At 41.3% G+C, this 18,922-nt stretch overlaps 2 protein-coding genes across 3 annotated transcripts; one reads left to right on the top strand and one right to left on the bottom strand.

Moving 5' to 3' along the window:
• Positions 1 to 1,520: 1,520 nt before the first annotated feature.
• On the top strand, positions 1,521 to 8,876 carry gsg1 (germ cell associated 1). 2 transcript variants are annotated; one of them, XM_084371252.1, is made up of 6 exons: positions 1,521 to 1,845; positions 2,429 to 2,751; positions 5,098 to 5,145; positions 5,268 to 5,432; positions 5,544 to 5,655; positions 7,243 to 8,876. In XM_084371252.1, the coding sequence occupies exons 1-6, from the start codon at positions 1,751 to 1,753 to the stop codon at positions 7,685 to 7,687; spliced, it is 1,188 nt and encodes a 395-aa protein (XP_084227378.1). In that variant the 5' UTR covers positions 1,521 to 1,750; the 3' UTR covers positions 7,688 to 8,876. The 2 variants fall into 2 exon arrangements, with proteins under 2 accessions (XP_084227378.1, XP_084227379.1); XM_084371253.1 differs by having other exon boundaries at positions 1,738 to 1,864.
• Positions 8,877 to 9,016: 140 nt separating this feature from the next.
• On the bottom strand, positions 9,017 to 14,600 carry LOC311267500 (epithelial membrane protein 1). The gene is made up of 5 exons (XM_084370593.1): positions 14,513 to 14,600; positions 12,657 to 12,744; positions 11,870 to 11,978; positions 10,456 to 10,596; positions 9,017 to 10,354 (listed from the first exon to the last, which is right to left on the bottom strand). Exons 2-5 carry the CDS (start codon positions 12,732 to 12,734, stop codon positions 10,194 to 10,196), a joined length of 489 nt encoding a protein of 162 aa, XP_084226719.1. The 5' UTR covers positions 12,735 to 12,744; positions 14,513 to 14,600; the 3' UTR covers positions 9,017 to 10,193.
• Positions 14,601 to 18,922: the final 4,322 nt, after the last annotated feature.

Genomic DNA, 18,922 nt, shown 5'->3' with positions numbered 1-18,922 from the left:
TTAAAATGAAAATGTCTGATTTAGCTTAGGTAAAAGTTCAACTAGATATAATATACAGTGATGATGCAGTCATGAAAGATGATTTATCAATAGTTTAAATGCCAATAATCACAATTATATAATTGTACATTTTTGTTTTAGCTCAGACTTTCCTTTTTCATAAATGCAACTGCAGTTTGTTCATATTATGAACTATGATTTGATATATTCTGCTGCAGTGGCTTATAGTAGGAATGTGATTCCCAACCAGGAGTACTTCTGCTGGGGCTGCAGGGCTGGTGGGAAGAGTAGAGAAGTGTTACATCAGTTAATGTGGAAAAAATGACATTATGATTGTAATATATGCATAACATTATATATGTATAAGTACATTCACATTGACCCCACAGTAAAATAGTAACTATAATTAACAATCATGCAGAGAAGTTGATGTTAGGTCTAACGTTAAAGCAAAGAAGTCAAATAGTAATGGCTGAATGGTCCAAACTGTTGGCTAAAAGTAAAGGAAAAAACATTTGAAATTGTCTATCTAAAAGACAACTTATTTACTACATCTAAAAGTAGTAAATAAATTGTTAAATGGATAAATGTATGGCTAAATGGCTGAAATAGTTAGCTAAAAGTAATGGAAAAGTTGTCAAAATAGCCAAAAGTATAAATGGTTGAAATAGATAAGTAGGATATGGCTAAAAGTGATGGATAATTAGTAGAATAATTAGCCAAACTAATGGCTAATGGTTGAGATAGATAGCTAAAGGAATGGACAAATTGCGAAATAAGCTAAAACTAATACATAAATACTCGAACCAGTTACCTAAAAGTTATGGATAAATGGTCAAATAGCTGGAAGTATAGATGGTAGAAATTGATAGGCTAATTATAGCTAAAAGTAACCTTATGGTTATATTGGTGAAATAGTTAGCTAAAACTAATGGCTAATGGTTTAAATAAACAACTTAAGGTAATGGATAAATGGCTGAAATATTTAGCTGCAATTACAGGAGGAATTGTAAAATAGGCTACCTAAAAGTCATACATAAATACTTGAAATAGTTACATAAGAGTAATGGGTAAATGGTTGAAACATTCAGCTCCTGAAAGACTCCAAATTTGACATAAACTAATTTAAAATTGGATTCTTCAATTGTATTGAACAAACACTGTTACAGTATACATTCCTACAGTGTTAAAAACATCCAGATAAGGATATCATGTCCTTTAAAAGTGACTCATGATGCCCTAAAAATCTCTTTACACTGAAGTTATGAAAAGACTGCAGCCCTTTATTGTGGCGTCACCACCTCTCTGAGTCAGATTGTTGCCTCTGAAAGTTGGTGTACAGATATGGAATTAAGGCAGTATTGTCCCTGAATTAGTGTGTATCTGACTTATTTATCCACCGTTTCAAGGTCATGTTGATTTTAACAGAAAACACTGAGTGCTGTGTGCCTTCACAGGCTGGGAAGCGTAGGAAGGGGTGGGGGGGTAGATAAAGGAGAGAGGTGAAAGAAATAGATAAAAATGAGTCTAGGACTCAAAATGAAAACAGATGGAACAGAGTTTGGATTTATACGGATGGATTAAAGAAGAGGAGTGTGTGTTTGTGTTTGTGTGTGTATGTGTGCGTCTCTGTGTGATATGCTTACAGTTGTGTCGGGTTGCTCAGGGGTCGGATCATAAAGACTGACAGTCACACTGCTCTCAGAGGTCACTGTGACGGCCAAAATCCTCCCATCACTCTCACTATCAGATGAAGAGTGAAAGGGAGCGCAGGCGGCTGGAGGAGCAGGGCCGGATGTTTCTTTCAGCTTCCACCCTCAACTCCATGAAGGAACTGCAGATAAAGTAAGAGAGGCTGAAGGAGGTGAGTGTTTCTTTTTTTTTTTTTCTTCTCCCCTTCGTTCAAATTTAATTCACCGCTTGACGTCAAGCGCTCAGAGGTATCGGTTTAAGCGTCTGTCTCCTGGTGAGGTTCCATGGTGACAGCAGTTTTCCTCTATATTCCTCTGATTTAGCCGTCTGTCGGCCCACCAATTACCAGTAGTGTGCTGATTTTCTGTCACAGTCTTTTTATTCTTTAAATGTGATTAGTCATGTAAAACGGTTGGCTCCCCCGCACCTTCCTCTTTCAAACGCCTCACTAATCATCTCAGGCAATTGGGCAGACCTGCTTCTCCTTGGAAACTAATAACATGCTGGTGATATTTTTAGTGACAAGCTGCAGTGGAGGTGTACTGGATTAACAATGAAAAACTTAAGCCACTCATTCCCTTGTCAGACATTTAACATACAGTGCTGACATGTGACCTTTTGTTTTCTGAGTGAAGTAGGAAATGTTTTCTCTTGAACACTGCTGTTAAGAATTTGAATATTTTACCACCTCTCATTGTGCACATGTCTGTCTCCATCCCTGCTCTTCCTCTGCCAGCCCAAGCCCTCGTTTAATCCCTGGCATGATGGCGTTCCTGCAGCAGATGCGCTCCCCTCGCCTCTCCTTTATCCAGACGGTTGTGTCTCTCTTCCTGGGCGGCACTGCCCTCATGTCCTCCTACTGGTGTGTGGGGCAGCAGAAGGTGCCCAAGCCCCTCTGTACGGCCACCAAGCACACCAACTGCATCCCCGTTCCTGGCGTGTCCAACTCCTCCAACATCCAGTTCTTCTGGGAGACGGGGGACGACCGCTTTGTCTTCCCCGCCTTCCACACTGGCCTGTTCATCATCTGTGAGGAGAACATCTACGCAGACACATGGGGTGAGAGAGGAGGAAAATAGGTGGAAATGTGAAACAGGTTTAAAATGTTTAGATCATTTTTGTGATTTCTATAGGGACTGTTCAGTTGTTTCTAAAAAGACAAAAAGAAAAACAACCCAGATGTGTCATTAGTGACCCTGAAAAGGATTAAGCAAGTAGAGGAAATTAATAAATGAGAGGACACAGGATTTAGACAAAGAGATCTATGCAGAAGCACCGACAGACCTCCGTAATACATGAGGCAGTATTTACAGAACACAATTGGTAACATTTGAAGGGATTTCATTTGCATATCCCTGGCCATATGTGTTGATCAGGTTGTGTGTGTGTGTGTGTGTGTGTGTGTGTGTGTGCGATAGAGGATAATCCCAAGGTGAGATGAGGAAACAGGAAGCGAAACAAACTATCTGTCCACTAACTGTGGCACTAGTGCGACAACAATGAAATAGGTCAGAGGAGGACAGGAAATCCAAGGTGATAATACGAATCCAGGCCGTAGGTGTGTTAATTTGTACGTGTGCCCATGTGTGTGTATGAGTGTGTGTGTGTGTTTGTGCTGAGCCCAAAGAGGATTATCATCAGTGTGTGTTCTGCTCACAGAGATTTAGACTTCAACAGCATGACTCAATTATGGATTAGAAACCCAGAGAGAGAAAGGTTAATAGGAATCACAAACATCGGCTGGGTTTTCAGCATCTCATTTGCAGCTGATTTTAACGCCAGAATAAGTAGGTTTTCTCTAAAAAAAACAAAAACAATGTATAGGCCGATACAAAAATAATCCCTCCCAGTCCTCACTGAAGACTCACTCAAAGTGTCTGTATCTGCAGAGACCCTGCACTTTCCAGCCAATCACAGCGTGCGAGCTGTTGCGCTGGCTCCTGATGTCGTTGAGCCGGGTGGGAGGGGCCAACTTTGCATGTTGTGCTTACAAACTGCAACCTTCGAATCCTGCTCAGTCAGCCTTTAAGGGGTTGAGATTGAATGATACTGAATTTAAGCTAAAAATTCAAACTGATTAATGATTTGGTATTTAATAGTCGGCATCGATGAAAGCAAACATCAATCCTCCGACTCTGACCCCGCTGCAAGAGGCGTACATTTCCTTCTTAATGTATTAATGAAGGCATCTTGTTATGAAGGGATCCAAATATTGTTCAACTATAATTTGTGTTTTTTTAATGCTGATACTTTGTACCTGTATGTATTTACACACTGTGGCATTGCCACTTTCACGTACAAGATCTGAGTATTTCTTCCACCACTGACGCCACTGTTCATTGTGTAACTACATGGAGGTGAAATGGGGTCAACCGTGATAATTTGTTGCCTGAGTTAATGTCACATTAACGGCTATTATAGTATTTCTCTTGAATGCTGTATTGCAGCGTTATGTATATCAGAGTAATAAGCATTTGCATAATAGATTTATAATTCCAAAAAATCATTCCAAGCATTTGAATGAATGTTAATAATGTATTTAGTACAGTGGCCCTGAGAACCCAATGCACTGCAAATGAAAATGCGATTAGAGAATGAATGAAAAAACAAAAAAAAGCAAGATATTTAGAGAAAAACACTGAAAAATGCAAACAAATAACCAAATATAGTGAAAACAGTCAAATAAATAAACACACTTTTCGTCAAAAAGTCTGTCCTTGAAAATGTTTTCTTCATTTCCTTCTGCTTCGTCTTTATGCATCTGTTTTTCTTAAGTCGCAGTGTGTTGAGCTTACCGGCCACTGTAATTTAGAGCCAAGTACGGTACTCTGATTATTGCAGCTGTCATGTAAACACACTGGTAAACAAGCCACAAAGAAGCTTAGTCGACGGCGAAAACAAGTTGGTTTTATTTATTTCTAAATTGGCATTGCCAGCAGTGGAGGAGAAACACATTTTTGAAGATGAGACACAAAAGCTTTCATGTTGAAATAATAAGTGAAAGGAAAAAAACTATCCACAAAATTAAAAGTAAGAGACGCAGTAAAAAAGTCTCATTCTGTGGTGCTACGTGCCCGAAGCCCCATCCGCCCAGATTTACACCAAACAAATCTTATAATCTCCTAACAGGTTACTTAAGGCCGTGTCAACGCTTTATGCAAACTGCTACCTCAGTCTGGTTATTCACACAGTAATTGCAGAGTTCATTAAATGTGCAGTTTTTAATCTGTTTTTCTCGTAAATAGACAAACAATGCTGACTGTGCACCAAAATATCACTGCTGTAATGGTTATTTTTACATATCACCACTTTAACTGTTTTCTAAAAGCTTTTCAGTGCCAACAGCTATATTTCCTGTTAGTATAAAATGTCTTACTGCATTTAATTTTGTCTTTTGAATTGTAGAAGAGAAGTGTCGAGGGTTTCATACTTTAACTCCAGGGTCTGAAAAAGGTAAATGGATTCATCGCTTTTCAGCATTTTTGTGGGCACTATGTTCTTGGTTGGCTAATTGCTTAAAAATCCAAACCTCCGTCTGTCTCCGTGCTCAGCCTCTTCTCCTCCTCCCTCCACAGCAATGATGTGGCTGTCACTTACGCTGGAGCTCATGTACATCGGGCTGCTGTTGATCAGCTGCACGCTGCTGTCTGTGCAGTTGTGTATCAGGACCTGTTGTCCCTCCACGCAACGCTGGGGACAGCTGCTCAACGCTTTTGCTGCTGTCTTCACAGTCCTGGGAGGTAGGTGTCTGAATCAGACTTTGGTAGCTACACATAATAACCACCATGACGATCGTCTTCCCTTTAAATTGCTCAACCAGTTTGGTATATTTACTTTGTTTGTCTTCGCAGGTCTGCTCGGGATGGTGGGTCACATGATGTTCATGCAGGTGTTTCAGACCACTGTCTCAATGGGACCAGAGGACTTCAAACCTCACAGCTATGGCTACTCCTGGGCCTTCTAGTGAGTTCATTAGTACTGTGCACTAAAATCAGATACACATGGGGCCTGATCGAGACTGGAATCCAAACCCGCTTTGATCCTTGCTCAACTTGGCTGCTCCCTTTCAGACTGGGCCCACAGTGTGCTGAGGGTTTTTCTGGTTGTGCATTTCTTGCAAAACATTTACTTCCTGTTGAGTCTTTGCCTGAATAACTTAAATCCATTGTGATTTAGAGTCATGTTTCTCGTCTGGGTCAGGTCCAGATGTTCAGAGCAGCCCGGGCAAACTTTTCCACATCAAATTCTGTCAGTTCAGACTCCCAGTCAGCTGGGACATGTAGTCCCTCAGGCTTGCCTTATATCTGGGGTGTTCTCCTGTCTGGCCATGCCCCACACGCTGTCCTCAACACATTCTTTGTAGCATCATGCTCTCAGTTTTACAACCACAGCTACAAAACTAACTACAGTGCCCCTCAGTAGAGTGCATACCTCCGCCAAGGCCCAATTCAATCAAGCCTAATCCAATTTAAAACATGTTTCCACTTAATTTTGAATCAGCAATAACTGCTTTACCATAATTTAAGCTCACCAGATCGAGGATCAGCATCAAATTGTACTCACTCATAGATAACAGCCACCTACATATGCTGGATTTTTTTCATTAAGATCTATGTAGTATTCCCTGAGAGATTAATGATAATGTCGCAACACCAAAGAAAGTAAGAAAAAATCCCTAGATCCGTCTCTTCATTTGGACCAAATGCTAATGGGGTCTTTTCTAGACTGAGACCCATCCTCTGCCCAACTTTTGTGGAAATCAGTTCAGTAGTTTTTGTGTCATCCTGCTGACAAGCCAACAAACCAACCAACAGACATAGGTGAAAACATAACATAACCCTGGGAAAGAGACTTGGACTGGAAATGCTCTTTTGATTTAAGGCATGAACTATCTCTTAAAACAATACACAGAGTATGATACACAGAAAAGACTGAACAGGGTGGAGTCTGGATCTTTTTGTGTTGGCGCTGTGAAAAGCAGAAGGGCGACTTCATACTTTTATTCATTCGGTTGAATATAATAAAACACCTCGCCCGGTCTGCTTGGCACAAGCAAAGCAGATTCTTGGGAAAAGTTCAAAAAATAGAAAATATCGATCTTGCACTAACCTATGAGAAGTTGTAACACAGTTAATTGGAAATCTGTCTTCCTACAATATCTCACAGGATAAATGAAATTTTCCAGCTATCCCACTTGACAAAATAAATGGTACCATTTAATATGAAAAAGAGGATTTCTTGAAAACTTGGCACCCACAAATACAATTAATGGCCAGAGTCTTATTGTTGTTCTTTAAATAATGTTTGTGTGCATTTGTGTTTGTCTTGGATGTTATTGCGCTGTTGTGTGTTACTTTGTTTTTGCTGAAAAACTTAAGAAAAAAAGAAGTAAATCACACTCACACTTGCATTTTCTCTCAGGCCAAAGTGTGAATGGACCCACTCTACAGTGTACCAGGTTACACAGGAGTTCACACCTTCTGCACAGATGTTAAACCAAGCTAACCACACATTGGTGATATCCCTCCTGTTCCTCTGTGTCTCCGTCAGTGTTGCCTGGCTCGCCTTCACAGTCTGCATGTCAGCCGGCGTCTCCACCCTCAACAACTACACCAAGAAGGTCCTGATGGTGGGACCCAGGCGCACCTCCGGCCTCAACGCCTGCAGCTTTAACTTCGTGGGGCTCCTGCCACCTTATTACAACCCAGCCACCCCCCTGGCCTGTCCCCCGTCCCCCCCGCGGATCTCCCACTTGTCTCCCTACTACGAGCCCCCGTCTGCAGCGTTGCCGGCCTCCGCTCCGAGGCTCACGCACTCCAACTCCCTTCCTCCTCCCCTCTCCCACTCTGACTCCTTCCCTCCTCCCCCACCCCACGCTGCGCCTGCATCACCATTCCACCGCCTCTCCCTTCCTTCTCCATCACCCCTCCACATGACCCTGCCAGGACACCAGGAGGACCTTTACAATGCAGAGGAGGACTACAGCCCACTTTGAACCGCTGTACATGTCTAGACTGGAGTCTCTTGATGACTTGAGGATCTGTGCCTATCACAACCCATCATCACCAGAATAAATGTTGGCAATTTAAATGTCAGTAAACCATAGATATGTTGAATTTTGCTTTTCTTTATGGTGCAACTTTACGTTCCTTTATGTTCAGTTTTCAATTTTATGTTGTGACAGCGCTGTGCTTGTGTTCTGGTTAGTTTAAGGCACAAAAAACACCTGTCTAGGATTAGGAAGAAATGATCCTTATCTTAAAATACCAGTCTTTGTTGCCACAAACATGGCTGGGAAATGTCCCAACATCTTGTCAGAAGAAAATGCAGTGGTTTCACGCTTAAACGCCATCTTGGACTGCGGTCTCTGGCTTGGCAGCCAGCAGCTGTCACGCCACCGCCATCCCCTCCACTTCCCAACATGAAAGTCAGCTCATGTACATGTGAACGCAGTGGTGGACTGCGGTTGTTTCCACTGTTTGAGCGGCAGGGGTGGAAAATTTTTTTAAAAAAGGGCACCACAGAAAGTTGTGATATGTTTATAGTGAATAGAGGACACTTTACCACATTTTGTCTGCTGGAAGGGCACCTTCTCATGTTTTATCTATCAGGTAATCAGCCATGATCATAATCACTCATTTCTAGTGAAGAGTAAATGCAGAGGACACCTGTAACTGACAGTTACTGGGTTTTAAACTGAACATAGTACAGAAGTGCTTCATATACTGTCTTATTTCGAAAGAAATCGTACAATTTCATTTGTGTATATACAAGATACGGCCGTGGATACTACTTTATCTTTTGTCAGATTGCAGCATGGTGAACAGACTTGCTATGGTGGGTGTTGTCTTTTGGTATCCTTTGGGCTCTGTGCAGACAGCTCACTTCACCAATATCACTGATGCTCTGAAGATGGTACAGTGATGTTCTGGGCGGTTTTAATCACCCGCTGTAGAGCCCTCCTGTCCTGGGCTGTGCACAAACCATGCCAGTTTGTGATGTTTCCCGTCAGGATGCTTTCTATTGCTCCTCCGTAAAAGTCGCCAAGAATCTGGCTCTGAAATGTAGCCCTCTAAAGTTTCCTTAGTAAGCAGAGCCTTGTCTGTGCTTTTTAAGAACTATTATAGGAACTATTTGCAATTTCATAATGTAACAGGAAATATTTTGTCTTGGCTGAGGCACAAAAATTTAAATAAATGTGATAATCTCTGTTTGAAACATTTCACCTCTTTCTGTCTACAAGCCTCAAAGGAAGTTTGCAACAAAGAAGCCAATAGAACATAATTATGACAAGTGGAGAAGACACAACGAATAACTTCAATAATTGGTTGGAAATCCTGTTTTATTATTGTAAAAATCACTGTCATCGTCATCCATAATGAGAAATAACGGTAGCAAAAATACAACAGCATCAGACATAGAGCATTATGGGAGACGAAGCATATTTACACATTGTGTCTCACGCTTTGAAGGTCAAGGCAGTTGCCTTTCTGTCACACTGATTTGACAAAGGAGAATACACGAGAGGTTTGAAGGTGTGGTATATTACTGGTACATGGTTGGATTTACATTACATTATAATTGATAAGGTGAGTTATGTATAATTACAGGTTAATTATTTTCTGTCTCCCTACTCTGACAGCTTTATATAAACCGTCTACAGTGATGTAGTGTAAGAGTTTCTGGTCAGGCTGATATAGCAATGATTTGGCATTTCCTAATTAGATATTATTGCAAAAAAAACTCAACTGCATTATATTATTGATTTTAAACTTTATATCACATTTGCATCATTAGATCATACACAAATCTACAACAGGTGGCATATCATGGGTTTTTTTAAGGCTTCAAAACAGCACAACTTTGCAAAAATACTTTGAAAATCAATGCTGCCATGCTGTAGTTACACTCGGTTTAATTAGTGGCACGTTATTTGAAGTAATACCAGCGCAGATAAGTGAACATTGGTGAACGAACAATAAAATAACAAAAGAAAAAAACAAACTAAACTGATAAACTCGCCCCTTTTTATCCAACACTCGAATCCATATCTATATGTAAATACATCAAAGAAACAAAAGCACATATTTGACTCTTCAACCTGCTTTTGTTATAATCCAGAAACATTGACAGATCTTAATTTATTATAGCATCTCATACGCATTAAGGCAAATTTTAAATCTAAAATCCTTAGATGCCCACAAGAAATCCAGCCCAAAACTCCTGCCTGAAAACATACTCAAATACATCTGTGCATGACTGAGTTTGCCCTTTTACTACACAGTCTGTGAAACCCTGACAGCACACTCAGTTAAACACTTGTATGTATTTGAGAGGATCGAAAGGTCTGATATATCTGTAGCTGAATATACACAAGCAGCTCAAATCTGATGTCCAAAACAGGCAAATATAAGACATCTGTGACTAAAACCAGATTTCAGCTGAAGGAGTAGATCCAGCCAAAGGTTTTGGGCTGGTTGGAGCTAGCTCTAGTGTCCTTCTCATGCAGTCTTCTTACGTAGCACAAAGTAAGTGATGGAGGAGATGAACGTAAGACCAAAGGCGATCCAAGCCAGGATGTAGCTGTGACCGTACCAACCGTTATTCTCATTTAAGTGGAAGCGGTCTGTGTAGATGGAGGCTGCGATCATAATGCACAGGCCTGGAGGGGAAGGAGATGTCAGTGAGGACATGATTGAGGGAAATGCAGAGAGATAGAAAGTAATCAAAACGAGATTGAGAAAATTAAGAAAAAATACTCACATGCGAGGAGCTGAAAGATGCCAGAGATGGTGAACCTCTGTCCTTTGGCGAGGGTAAAGAGCTGAGCCACGAACACAAAGATGCCCAGGATGGAGAAGATGCAAGCGAGCACGGAGCTGGCCTGCACCGCCTGGAGGTAGTCTGCAGGGGGAGCCAGAGAGAGGGCAACACAATGAGGACACACGTGTGTGATGGGTAGGAGAGGTATGTGCTAGACATCACCCTGACACACCCAGGAGACAGCGATGGTACAGTGATACTTTGTTTTGAATCTGGTTCAAACATATTAAATGTTTTAGGATTTTAAAACATGATAATTATGCTGCCACGTGAGGACAAACAACAACTTCTGTATGTTTTGTATGCTTTGAAGATCCAAAGCTATAATTACCGTTTAACCAAAACCATACCCATCCCTATACATAAGGTTTAGGAGGCAAACATAAGTCTTTACTTTCAGTTTGCTACATAATGGTATGTCTTGTATGTCTATGCCTATATGGCAGCATCATTTTGAAGTGCTTTCAATTTGCAATGTGAAAAACATAATAATTTGGATAACTGCTAACCCGCTGTGTCCCTGACTGACTTACATTCAATGTTTGGGAGCATGTGGAAAACACTTAAAAAAATTGTTACAGCTACTTATTTTTCCTTTCACGTGGATCTCTCAAAGAATTTTTGTTCATCTTACTGTAAAAGGTGAAATCTTACATGAACACACTATTTTCTACTACAGTTCTGGTTGTCTCAGGAGTGATTTCTGTTTCTGTCTATCTCACGTGTTGAGGGGGCGGGGCTCATTTAGAAACAGGTGATGTCATGTACTTCTGTGCGCCAATCAGAATTTAGCTAAATTTGAATCAGCAAGGTGGGTTGAGTTTTTCAGCGCAAATATTTAACCCATTAGTCCGCTGTGGTATTTAATAATATCCCTCACACCGCTTAAAGTACTAGCTGAGCTAAGCACAAATCCATTGAAATTTTTCCAAATCAGCACGTTTTTCTAACCATTCAAGCAGATGCCAACCCATCATTTGAGATTTTTTTGTCTTTAAAAGAAAATCAACATTGTCCACCTCTTACAGAAAAAAATCTGTTGGGCTTTCCCTTAACATAATTACTACTAACTACTAAATATAGTCGCTAGTCACCAGTCGGTTAATGTTTAGTATTAGAGAATTACTTGAATACGTAGATTTAAAGCCAGGTTTTCAGTGACTTGAATAAATAGTGAACACAAACAGTACAAAGACAGTAAGTCGTAGTGTGCGGCAGAAAATCGTTTAAACAGTGAGGGAGCAGTTTGGTTTTATTGAGAAGTAAATATGACTTTGAGTGTTCAGGTGTTGTATGAATGGAAAACAGGTTCTCCCTTCCCTGTGAGTGACACATAACTGTGTGTGTGTCTTACCCGTTGGGTAGTGTGAGCCTGTGGGAAGATCCGTGAGGTTCCACACTCCGTCTGTCTGTATCCACCGACCCCACACATCAGTGGCGTAGTTGTCAGTCATCCACCAGGCCTGAAAAGACGGACAGACAGACAAAATGTTACAGTTGAAAAACATGTGCGATTTTGTTGCAGCTGTTGCTTAAATATGTACAACATTCCTGCGTCATCGGGAAAAATGAATGAATCAATTCCGAGCGGGATTGTGGGTAAACATATTTTGTGTGTGTGTCCACCCTGTGTTCTGACACGTATTTGTGTGAAGCTGCAGGCAAGGGGACAACAATCAAAAGGAGCAATGCACATCCGCTTGTCACTGTGGCATTCTCTCGCTCAGGTATGCGACACTCAGGCAGGAATCTCACATATTTTCATGTTAGTATTACATGTGCACTGTCTGACTGACGCCTTGCCTGCAGTTTAGATGAGTACACAACGGAAATGCACTCAGTGGCACTGAGTTACAACACCGTGGCACCTATGTGGCCCTGAGAGGAACAGTGGACCACTGAGAGAGAAGGAATGAAGGCCAATCACTCATCAGTCCTGACTCTTTGCTGTCTGTCAGCATGAGACTGTCAACTGTCATTTTAACACTCAAACTAGCCAGGAAGTTAGAGATGATGCTGGGGAAGTGATGCCTTGGGCTGTAACGAGTCTTTATGGTGGAGATGATGGTGCCGTCCTCTACAAGCATGTGGAAAGTAAATAATTCAAAGTGATTTAAACACAGATAAATGTAATGACTTACATTGTCAATGGTGGCCACCAGGAGAAGGATGATGCCAATGATGTGAAGGGCAAAGATGGCAGCGAGGAGAATCAGCATGGTGACTGCTCTGGAGAGAGAGAGAGACAGAGACAGGCACAAGAGGAAACTTGTTATTCCACTTCCCACTCTTTATTATGCAGCATGAACATAACTGGAGGGCTAACTCGACCTAATAAAGAAAGACACACACACACACACACACACACACACACACCCACAACAACTAGCAGCTAATATAAGCTAAAGAATCAAACAGGGCCTCAAACAAAGGCTGCACACTTCCTGCCTGGTTTCACAAAGGCAGCCATTAAATGACAGACACACAAACACACACACATCCAGAGCTGCAAAGCAAAAGACCAAAACCTGGCACCCACTCAGGGCGTGGCTTCACAACTTCTAATTACTTTGAGTTACAGCTAACGCGCTCCCAGAGAAATGCCTGCAAATAGACGGGCAAGATGATGTTCCTATCAAGAATCGCAGCGAGGTGTTGGAGAATATTTGTGCCGACAGAGATCAGTAAACAAAATCAGTTGATCTCTGGGCAAAGAGATACTGTTGGTACAGAGAGAGTGTTGAGGAGGGAAGTTCCTGACAGGCAGATGAGTTCAGACTTGTCTTGTGCTTTAAACAAACCTGCCACTCCTTAAAATAACTGCAGAGAATACCTGCAATCCCCTCTCTTCGCTGGTCCACACCACACCCACTTGATTAGATTTTGAGAATGTACTTACAAAAGTGGCTAATTACAAAACTCTCTTTTCCACTGCTCTTTTGGCCTCTTAACTGTACCTGCAGCTGTTCCACTTCACCAGCCCCTCTACAGGTGGCTCTGCCCTGAGATATCACAGATTCAATCTCTGATATTCGCTCCAGCCTTCCTCGTAAGTGAAACTATCTATATCTGTATGCAACATTTAAGCTACACTGGGTGTGAACAGAGGAAGAGTCACATCTGGAATGTGCTGGTTCTTTCTCCAGTGAAGGAGTGGTCAAGGGCTGGGTCCACACATACACACACACACACACACTCACACACACTCAGCTCCCTTTCTCGCACGTAACCACACACATATACAGAGCGCCGGGGGCACAGTGAAACACGTGATCCCGGCTGACACATCCCTACCGATATTTCCCACCTATCATCTGCTTCAGAGAGCTACAATGAAGTGAAAGGTTGACTTTTTAAATATTTGTGTAATTCTTTTGCCTGAAGCACTGAGAGCTCAAACAACAGCCGAGCTCTTGAGTTGCCAGACGACCAAACTTTAATGAACAACTTCTGGGTGAAAAAAAATAATAAGTGAACTTAAATGCTCAGCAGTTGAATGCTTTAAATTTGAAACACACTGGTGGAATACTTCACCAAGAATTTTGCCTGGAAACAAGACGTGTCATCTGTTGCTGCTGGGAGTTTTAAATCTGTTCTGGATGTGGCATATTTTCCATTACGCAAAATGGAAAACAAATGGCTGAGGTTGAGTTTTACAATGTTAAAATCTGGAAAGGAAGAAAGAAAGTAATCCTCTCGCTTCAGTGCAACAACTGTTGCAGGTACTGAGCACATCTGGAAAGCAGCCTCACCTGCCCAGCTATGATGGATTGTTATTCAGTAGTAAAGTTGGAGGGAGGTACACACACACACACCTGCCTTTACTCAGTTTCCCTCATTTTTTTCTTTTTCTAAATAGTGAAGTACAAAAAAAACCAAAACAAACAAACACTGGAGCAAATCAGAAGGACTCTTATTCAAACAGGACAGTTGTTTCTGCAGCAGCTGTAGAGAGGATAGAGGTATTTGAAAAGCACAAGAAGAATCTTTGACTTACTGTTTGATGGCAATGTGTCTCTTCAAGTTGTTCTCCTGCTCTCTAGGACACTAATTTCAGACTCAGAGTCTAAATGCACAAACACAAGCCTAGTAACTACCCACCCGCCCACTTTTACCCTGCCCTCTTTTTAAGTCCACACCCCAGGCAAGCCTCCCGCTCATTTGATCACATAGTCTCTGCCTCTTTTTACGCCCTCCTGCTCGACTCCTTGCTCCCGTCCCACCCTCACTCCTGTCTGTCTGCTTTACACACATGCAAAAGCTCACTATTTCAACAACTTCAGTGGGCAGGCGATAGATTTTCCTTTTGTGTATGGGTGTCTCATATCTTTGTCATTCAGCTGATGGTGGTGATTTTCATCCGAGAGGGCCGCTGATGACTCACTGGTGTTTCAAGGGGGAACTCCCACAACATTAGGCATTATTGACAATGATTCTACGCATGCTGCCATGGGGACCGACGGCAGCCCGGCCTAGTCACAGTCACACCGTTGCTGTTGTATGAACATAAACAAACAGTCAAACTCAGGCGGGCACAGCCATCAGTGTAGTGTTTCTTCCTGATCGCCGCCCTTCGTCTTTTCCCGCTTTTGTTACAGAGGAAGGGAAGTTTCAGGACGAAGGAATGTTGTTGGTTGCGAGGGAGAAAGAGGTGGGGGCAAGATGGGTGCAAGTCATAGCTTGAGTGAGACGGGAGGAGGGAGGGAGGAAGATAGAGAGAACCATGAAGGCCGTGAGAGAGGAATTTGGAGGGGGTGTTGCTGGAAACATTTCACACTGCTGCAAGTTCATTAATTATTACTCAACATAATTGTTTTATAGCTGGTAGTGATTGATATGGTCCTAATGAGTCAAAATCAACTGCATCTTCAGCGCGTCACATGCAATAGTTTAGTTTAAGGGGGAATCTTTTAACATCCCTCAAGATTTTTGACTAAAATCACATCACATAATAATACAAGATAACATTTGCTTCTTCTTCTTAGAGCCTGCTGATCCCAAAATTGTGGTTGAATTCCTGTGGGAATCATTTGGGCAGCAGAGCCTCATCGTAATCACATCTAATAATTCAAGTTCCTCTTACAGTATGAGATGAAGGAGACCTCAGAGAACTAGGCCAAAGAGCAGTGTGTTGCATCAGGCTCAATAATGAAAGTCTTAGAACGCCACACACATTATAAAACAGGACAAACTCTTCCTGCATGCTGAAGGAAAATGAATGAATCAATAAGAGGGAGGGAGAATTTACAGCAGGCGTGTGGGTAAATGTGGTTTGTGTGTTTGTTCACCCTGTGTTCTGACATGTATTTGTGTGCAGCTCCAGGCAACAACAATCAGGGGCACAAATGCACATCCACCTGTCACTGTGGTATTCCACAAGTCCCACTCAGGTGTACGACACCAGCCAAAAATCTCACATATGTATTTGTGTATGTGCATGCATGTGCACACTGTCTTGACTGACAACTTGCCTGTAGTGTGCAAAGAAGATAAAATGTCAGTAAATTGGAAGTGTAACCACTAAATTAATGCCGTGAGGTGCCAGTTGAAGTGTAACCATTAAACGTTGAGATGTCAGTTGGAATTTAACCACTGAAAGCAGATGAGCTGTCAAACAATAAGAAATGAAAGAAGTCCCGAAAGCAGTTAAAGTGTTACTTGGGAAGAAAGGGACGGATACAGTTGAAATGTCAATTGAAAACAGATCAAGTGTGTTCAAGCGGAAATGTTTGAAATATGCTGACACATGAGCCACACAGTGGATGCGGGTTTGAAGCTTGAATGAAATTTCAAAGAGAACGGATGAGTACGAAGAGGTTGAAGAGGAGTTGATTTAGAGATTAGCAAAACTCTCAGAATTAGAACATTCCTTTGAGATGACCCATGTGAGGCAGAGGATCATCAGTGCCAACCAGGAACAACTAGGCTCCCAGTCTATGAAACCCTGACTGTTACTAACAGTCCGTTACTAACTTCCCTGCAGGCACCCGTTCAGTTATGTTCCAGCATTAGTTCCTTTCCCATTCTTCCCTTTACTTTGTTTACACGCACCTCACACCACTCACACACCTTCTCCCCTCTCATGCACACCATCCACTCTGTGCATCCACCATGTGTTTATTTGTATGTATTTAATTAATCTCAGTCTGTTTAATAAATTACTTTGTATAACTTTTGGTGTGTCTCACACTTTGTCATGGCCTTACGAGCCAGGTTCATTTTAATAGGGAATGTAATGTAAATTAGGGAAGTAAACCTCGCAAAAAAAGGGTTCAGAAGAAAGAATTTAATTCATTTCAGATCTCTTATCGAACATAAGCTTGTTTTTTCTTCTAAGACCCATGTTGAACACCTGACCGCACAGATGATACATTCCTTACGCTCTGTTGCATCTTAAAACAAAAAGGCGGGATGGTCCTCTTAATAGGTGTGAATGTTGGATGCATGATTCACTGAAGTCACACAATAATACAAACAAGCTAACTGATCGAGGCAGCAGTCAACCAAAAAAACTCCTTTGTTTTGCCACCAGACACCTTTTTGTCACGGGGTGGCTTTGGTGAGGACACTACAACAGCGTCAGTTTCACGTTGGAAAGGGCTGTCTGAAGGCAAGCTAAAGTTGTGAAGATATTTTAATGATATTGTACACTTAACCTGATATTGATTTTTTTAGGTGGGCCTTTTTTAATTGGTTAAAACATGTTTTGCAGCTTCTCCCTGGTACTCCTGCTGCTTCTCCAAACTGGGCCATGCCAACTGCCACCTACTCTAGGTCATACACTGACTATGTATAAGTACCTCATACAACCCCACTTTAGAAAAACTGAATTTACCCTTTGAGCCAGCAAAGCAGTTTAGCTCCCAGCTATTATTCAAGCAATGTAGTTCAGCTCCGGGCCATTATTCAAGCAAATTCTAGCTCCTAGCTTACATTGCATTCTGCATTATTTAGCCCATGTCCACTAATATTTCTTCCAACAGTATTTCATTTACCTTTCAACTCTTATACTTTCAGAGATAAACTCCATTCAAACCATATAATGTTTCGAATATTTCATGCATTATGGGTTTTATTCAACTTTTGAATCCCATTCATACAGATTAGACCTTTTCCCATTTTTCCAACTCTTTATACTCTTTCAGCTGCTTCTTCATAAAAAAAGTTAGGACGGCCATGCAGGTCACGCCTGCCATTCATGCAGCAAAGCCATTAATCTGCCAGCACACACTATATTTTTCAAACTATTCAAACCCTTTGAACTTTTATCTGCTCATATACTTTTAGCCAGAAAGTCTAATTCATCTTTCATACATCATCTGTTTTTTAACATAAATCACATTCATATTAATTAGGACCTTTGCTACTTGACCAGTTTGTCATACTCCTTTAGTTGCTTCTTCAAACAAAGTTATGACAGCAATGCAGTGTAGCTCCCAGCCATTATTCAAGCAATACAGTTCAGCTCCTACCTTACACTTTATTTTGCATCCTCTAGCCCATTCCCACATTTCCAACTATTTATATTGCTTCCTACACTTTTTCATGCATGTTTTCATTCTTATTTACTCACTTGTCTACTAGTCATACTTTCAGTGAAAACTAAATTGTCCTTCTTTTCCAACTCTCTGTGCTCGTTCAGCAGCTTCTTCAAAGTTAAGCCAGCCTTTAATGAAGCAATGTAATCAATCTACCTTCTTACACTTTATTTTTGCATTATTTATTCCTTTCCCACTCTTTGAAAATATCATACTCATTTCAACTTGTATCTGCTCATTCATACTTAAATCCAGAAACTCTACTTCTTCTCATACATTATGAGTTTTATTTACCCTTTGCCACTTTTCCAACTCTTCATACTCCTTCAGCTGCTTCTCCATACAAATTGAAGCCAGCAATTCAGTTTAGTGTCCGTTTATCAACAAATCTTAAAACATTCCACATCTTTTATACATTATTGATATCATTTAACTTTAAAGACAGCAATGCAGTGTAGCATCTGCTTTTAAACCAGCATCAATATTCACATCGCAATTTCTTTAGAAATCGCTTCTTTAGTTTATTTATTAGGTTTTACTACATAACTGCCTCATTATCATGCTTTCTGGTCTCAAACTGAGCTCCAAATAATATTTGAATAGTACAAATTTCACGAATCAAAGTCAGACAGGAAAGTCGGATACACACAAGTAGGTAGAGACAGACTTAAATACTCTGGGTGCGGACAAGGAGACTGAGGTCACTTGTTTGCCTCTGGTGAGTATAAAAATATGCCGACACTTCAACAGAAGTCTGAGTCAAAGGCTCAGCAGAGTACCTGGTCAGTATCATGTCAGGCTGCCGCAGCCTCAGGTATGAGCCAGCAGGATAATAACAGGCTTCCAAAATAATTTACCTGCCAATGCAG

The sequence above is a fragment of the Pagrus pagrus genome, assembly GCF_965226575.1.
Source record: "Pagrus pagrus genome assembly, chromosome: 13".
Lineage (NCBI taxonomy): Eukaryota > Metazoa > Chordata > Actinopteri > Spariformes > Sparidae > Pagrus > Pagrus pagrus.
This window is presented reverse-complemented; position numbering and strand designations above follow the sequence as displayed.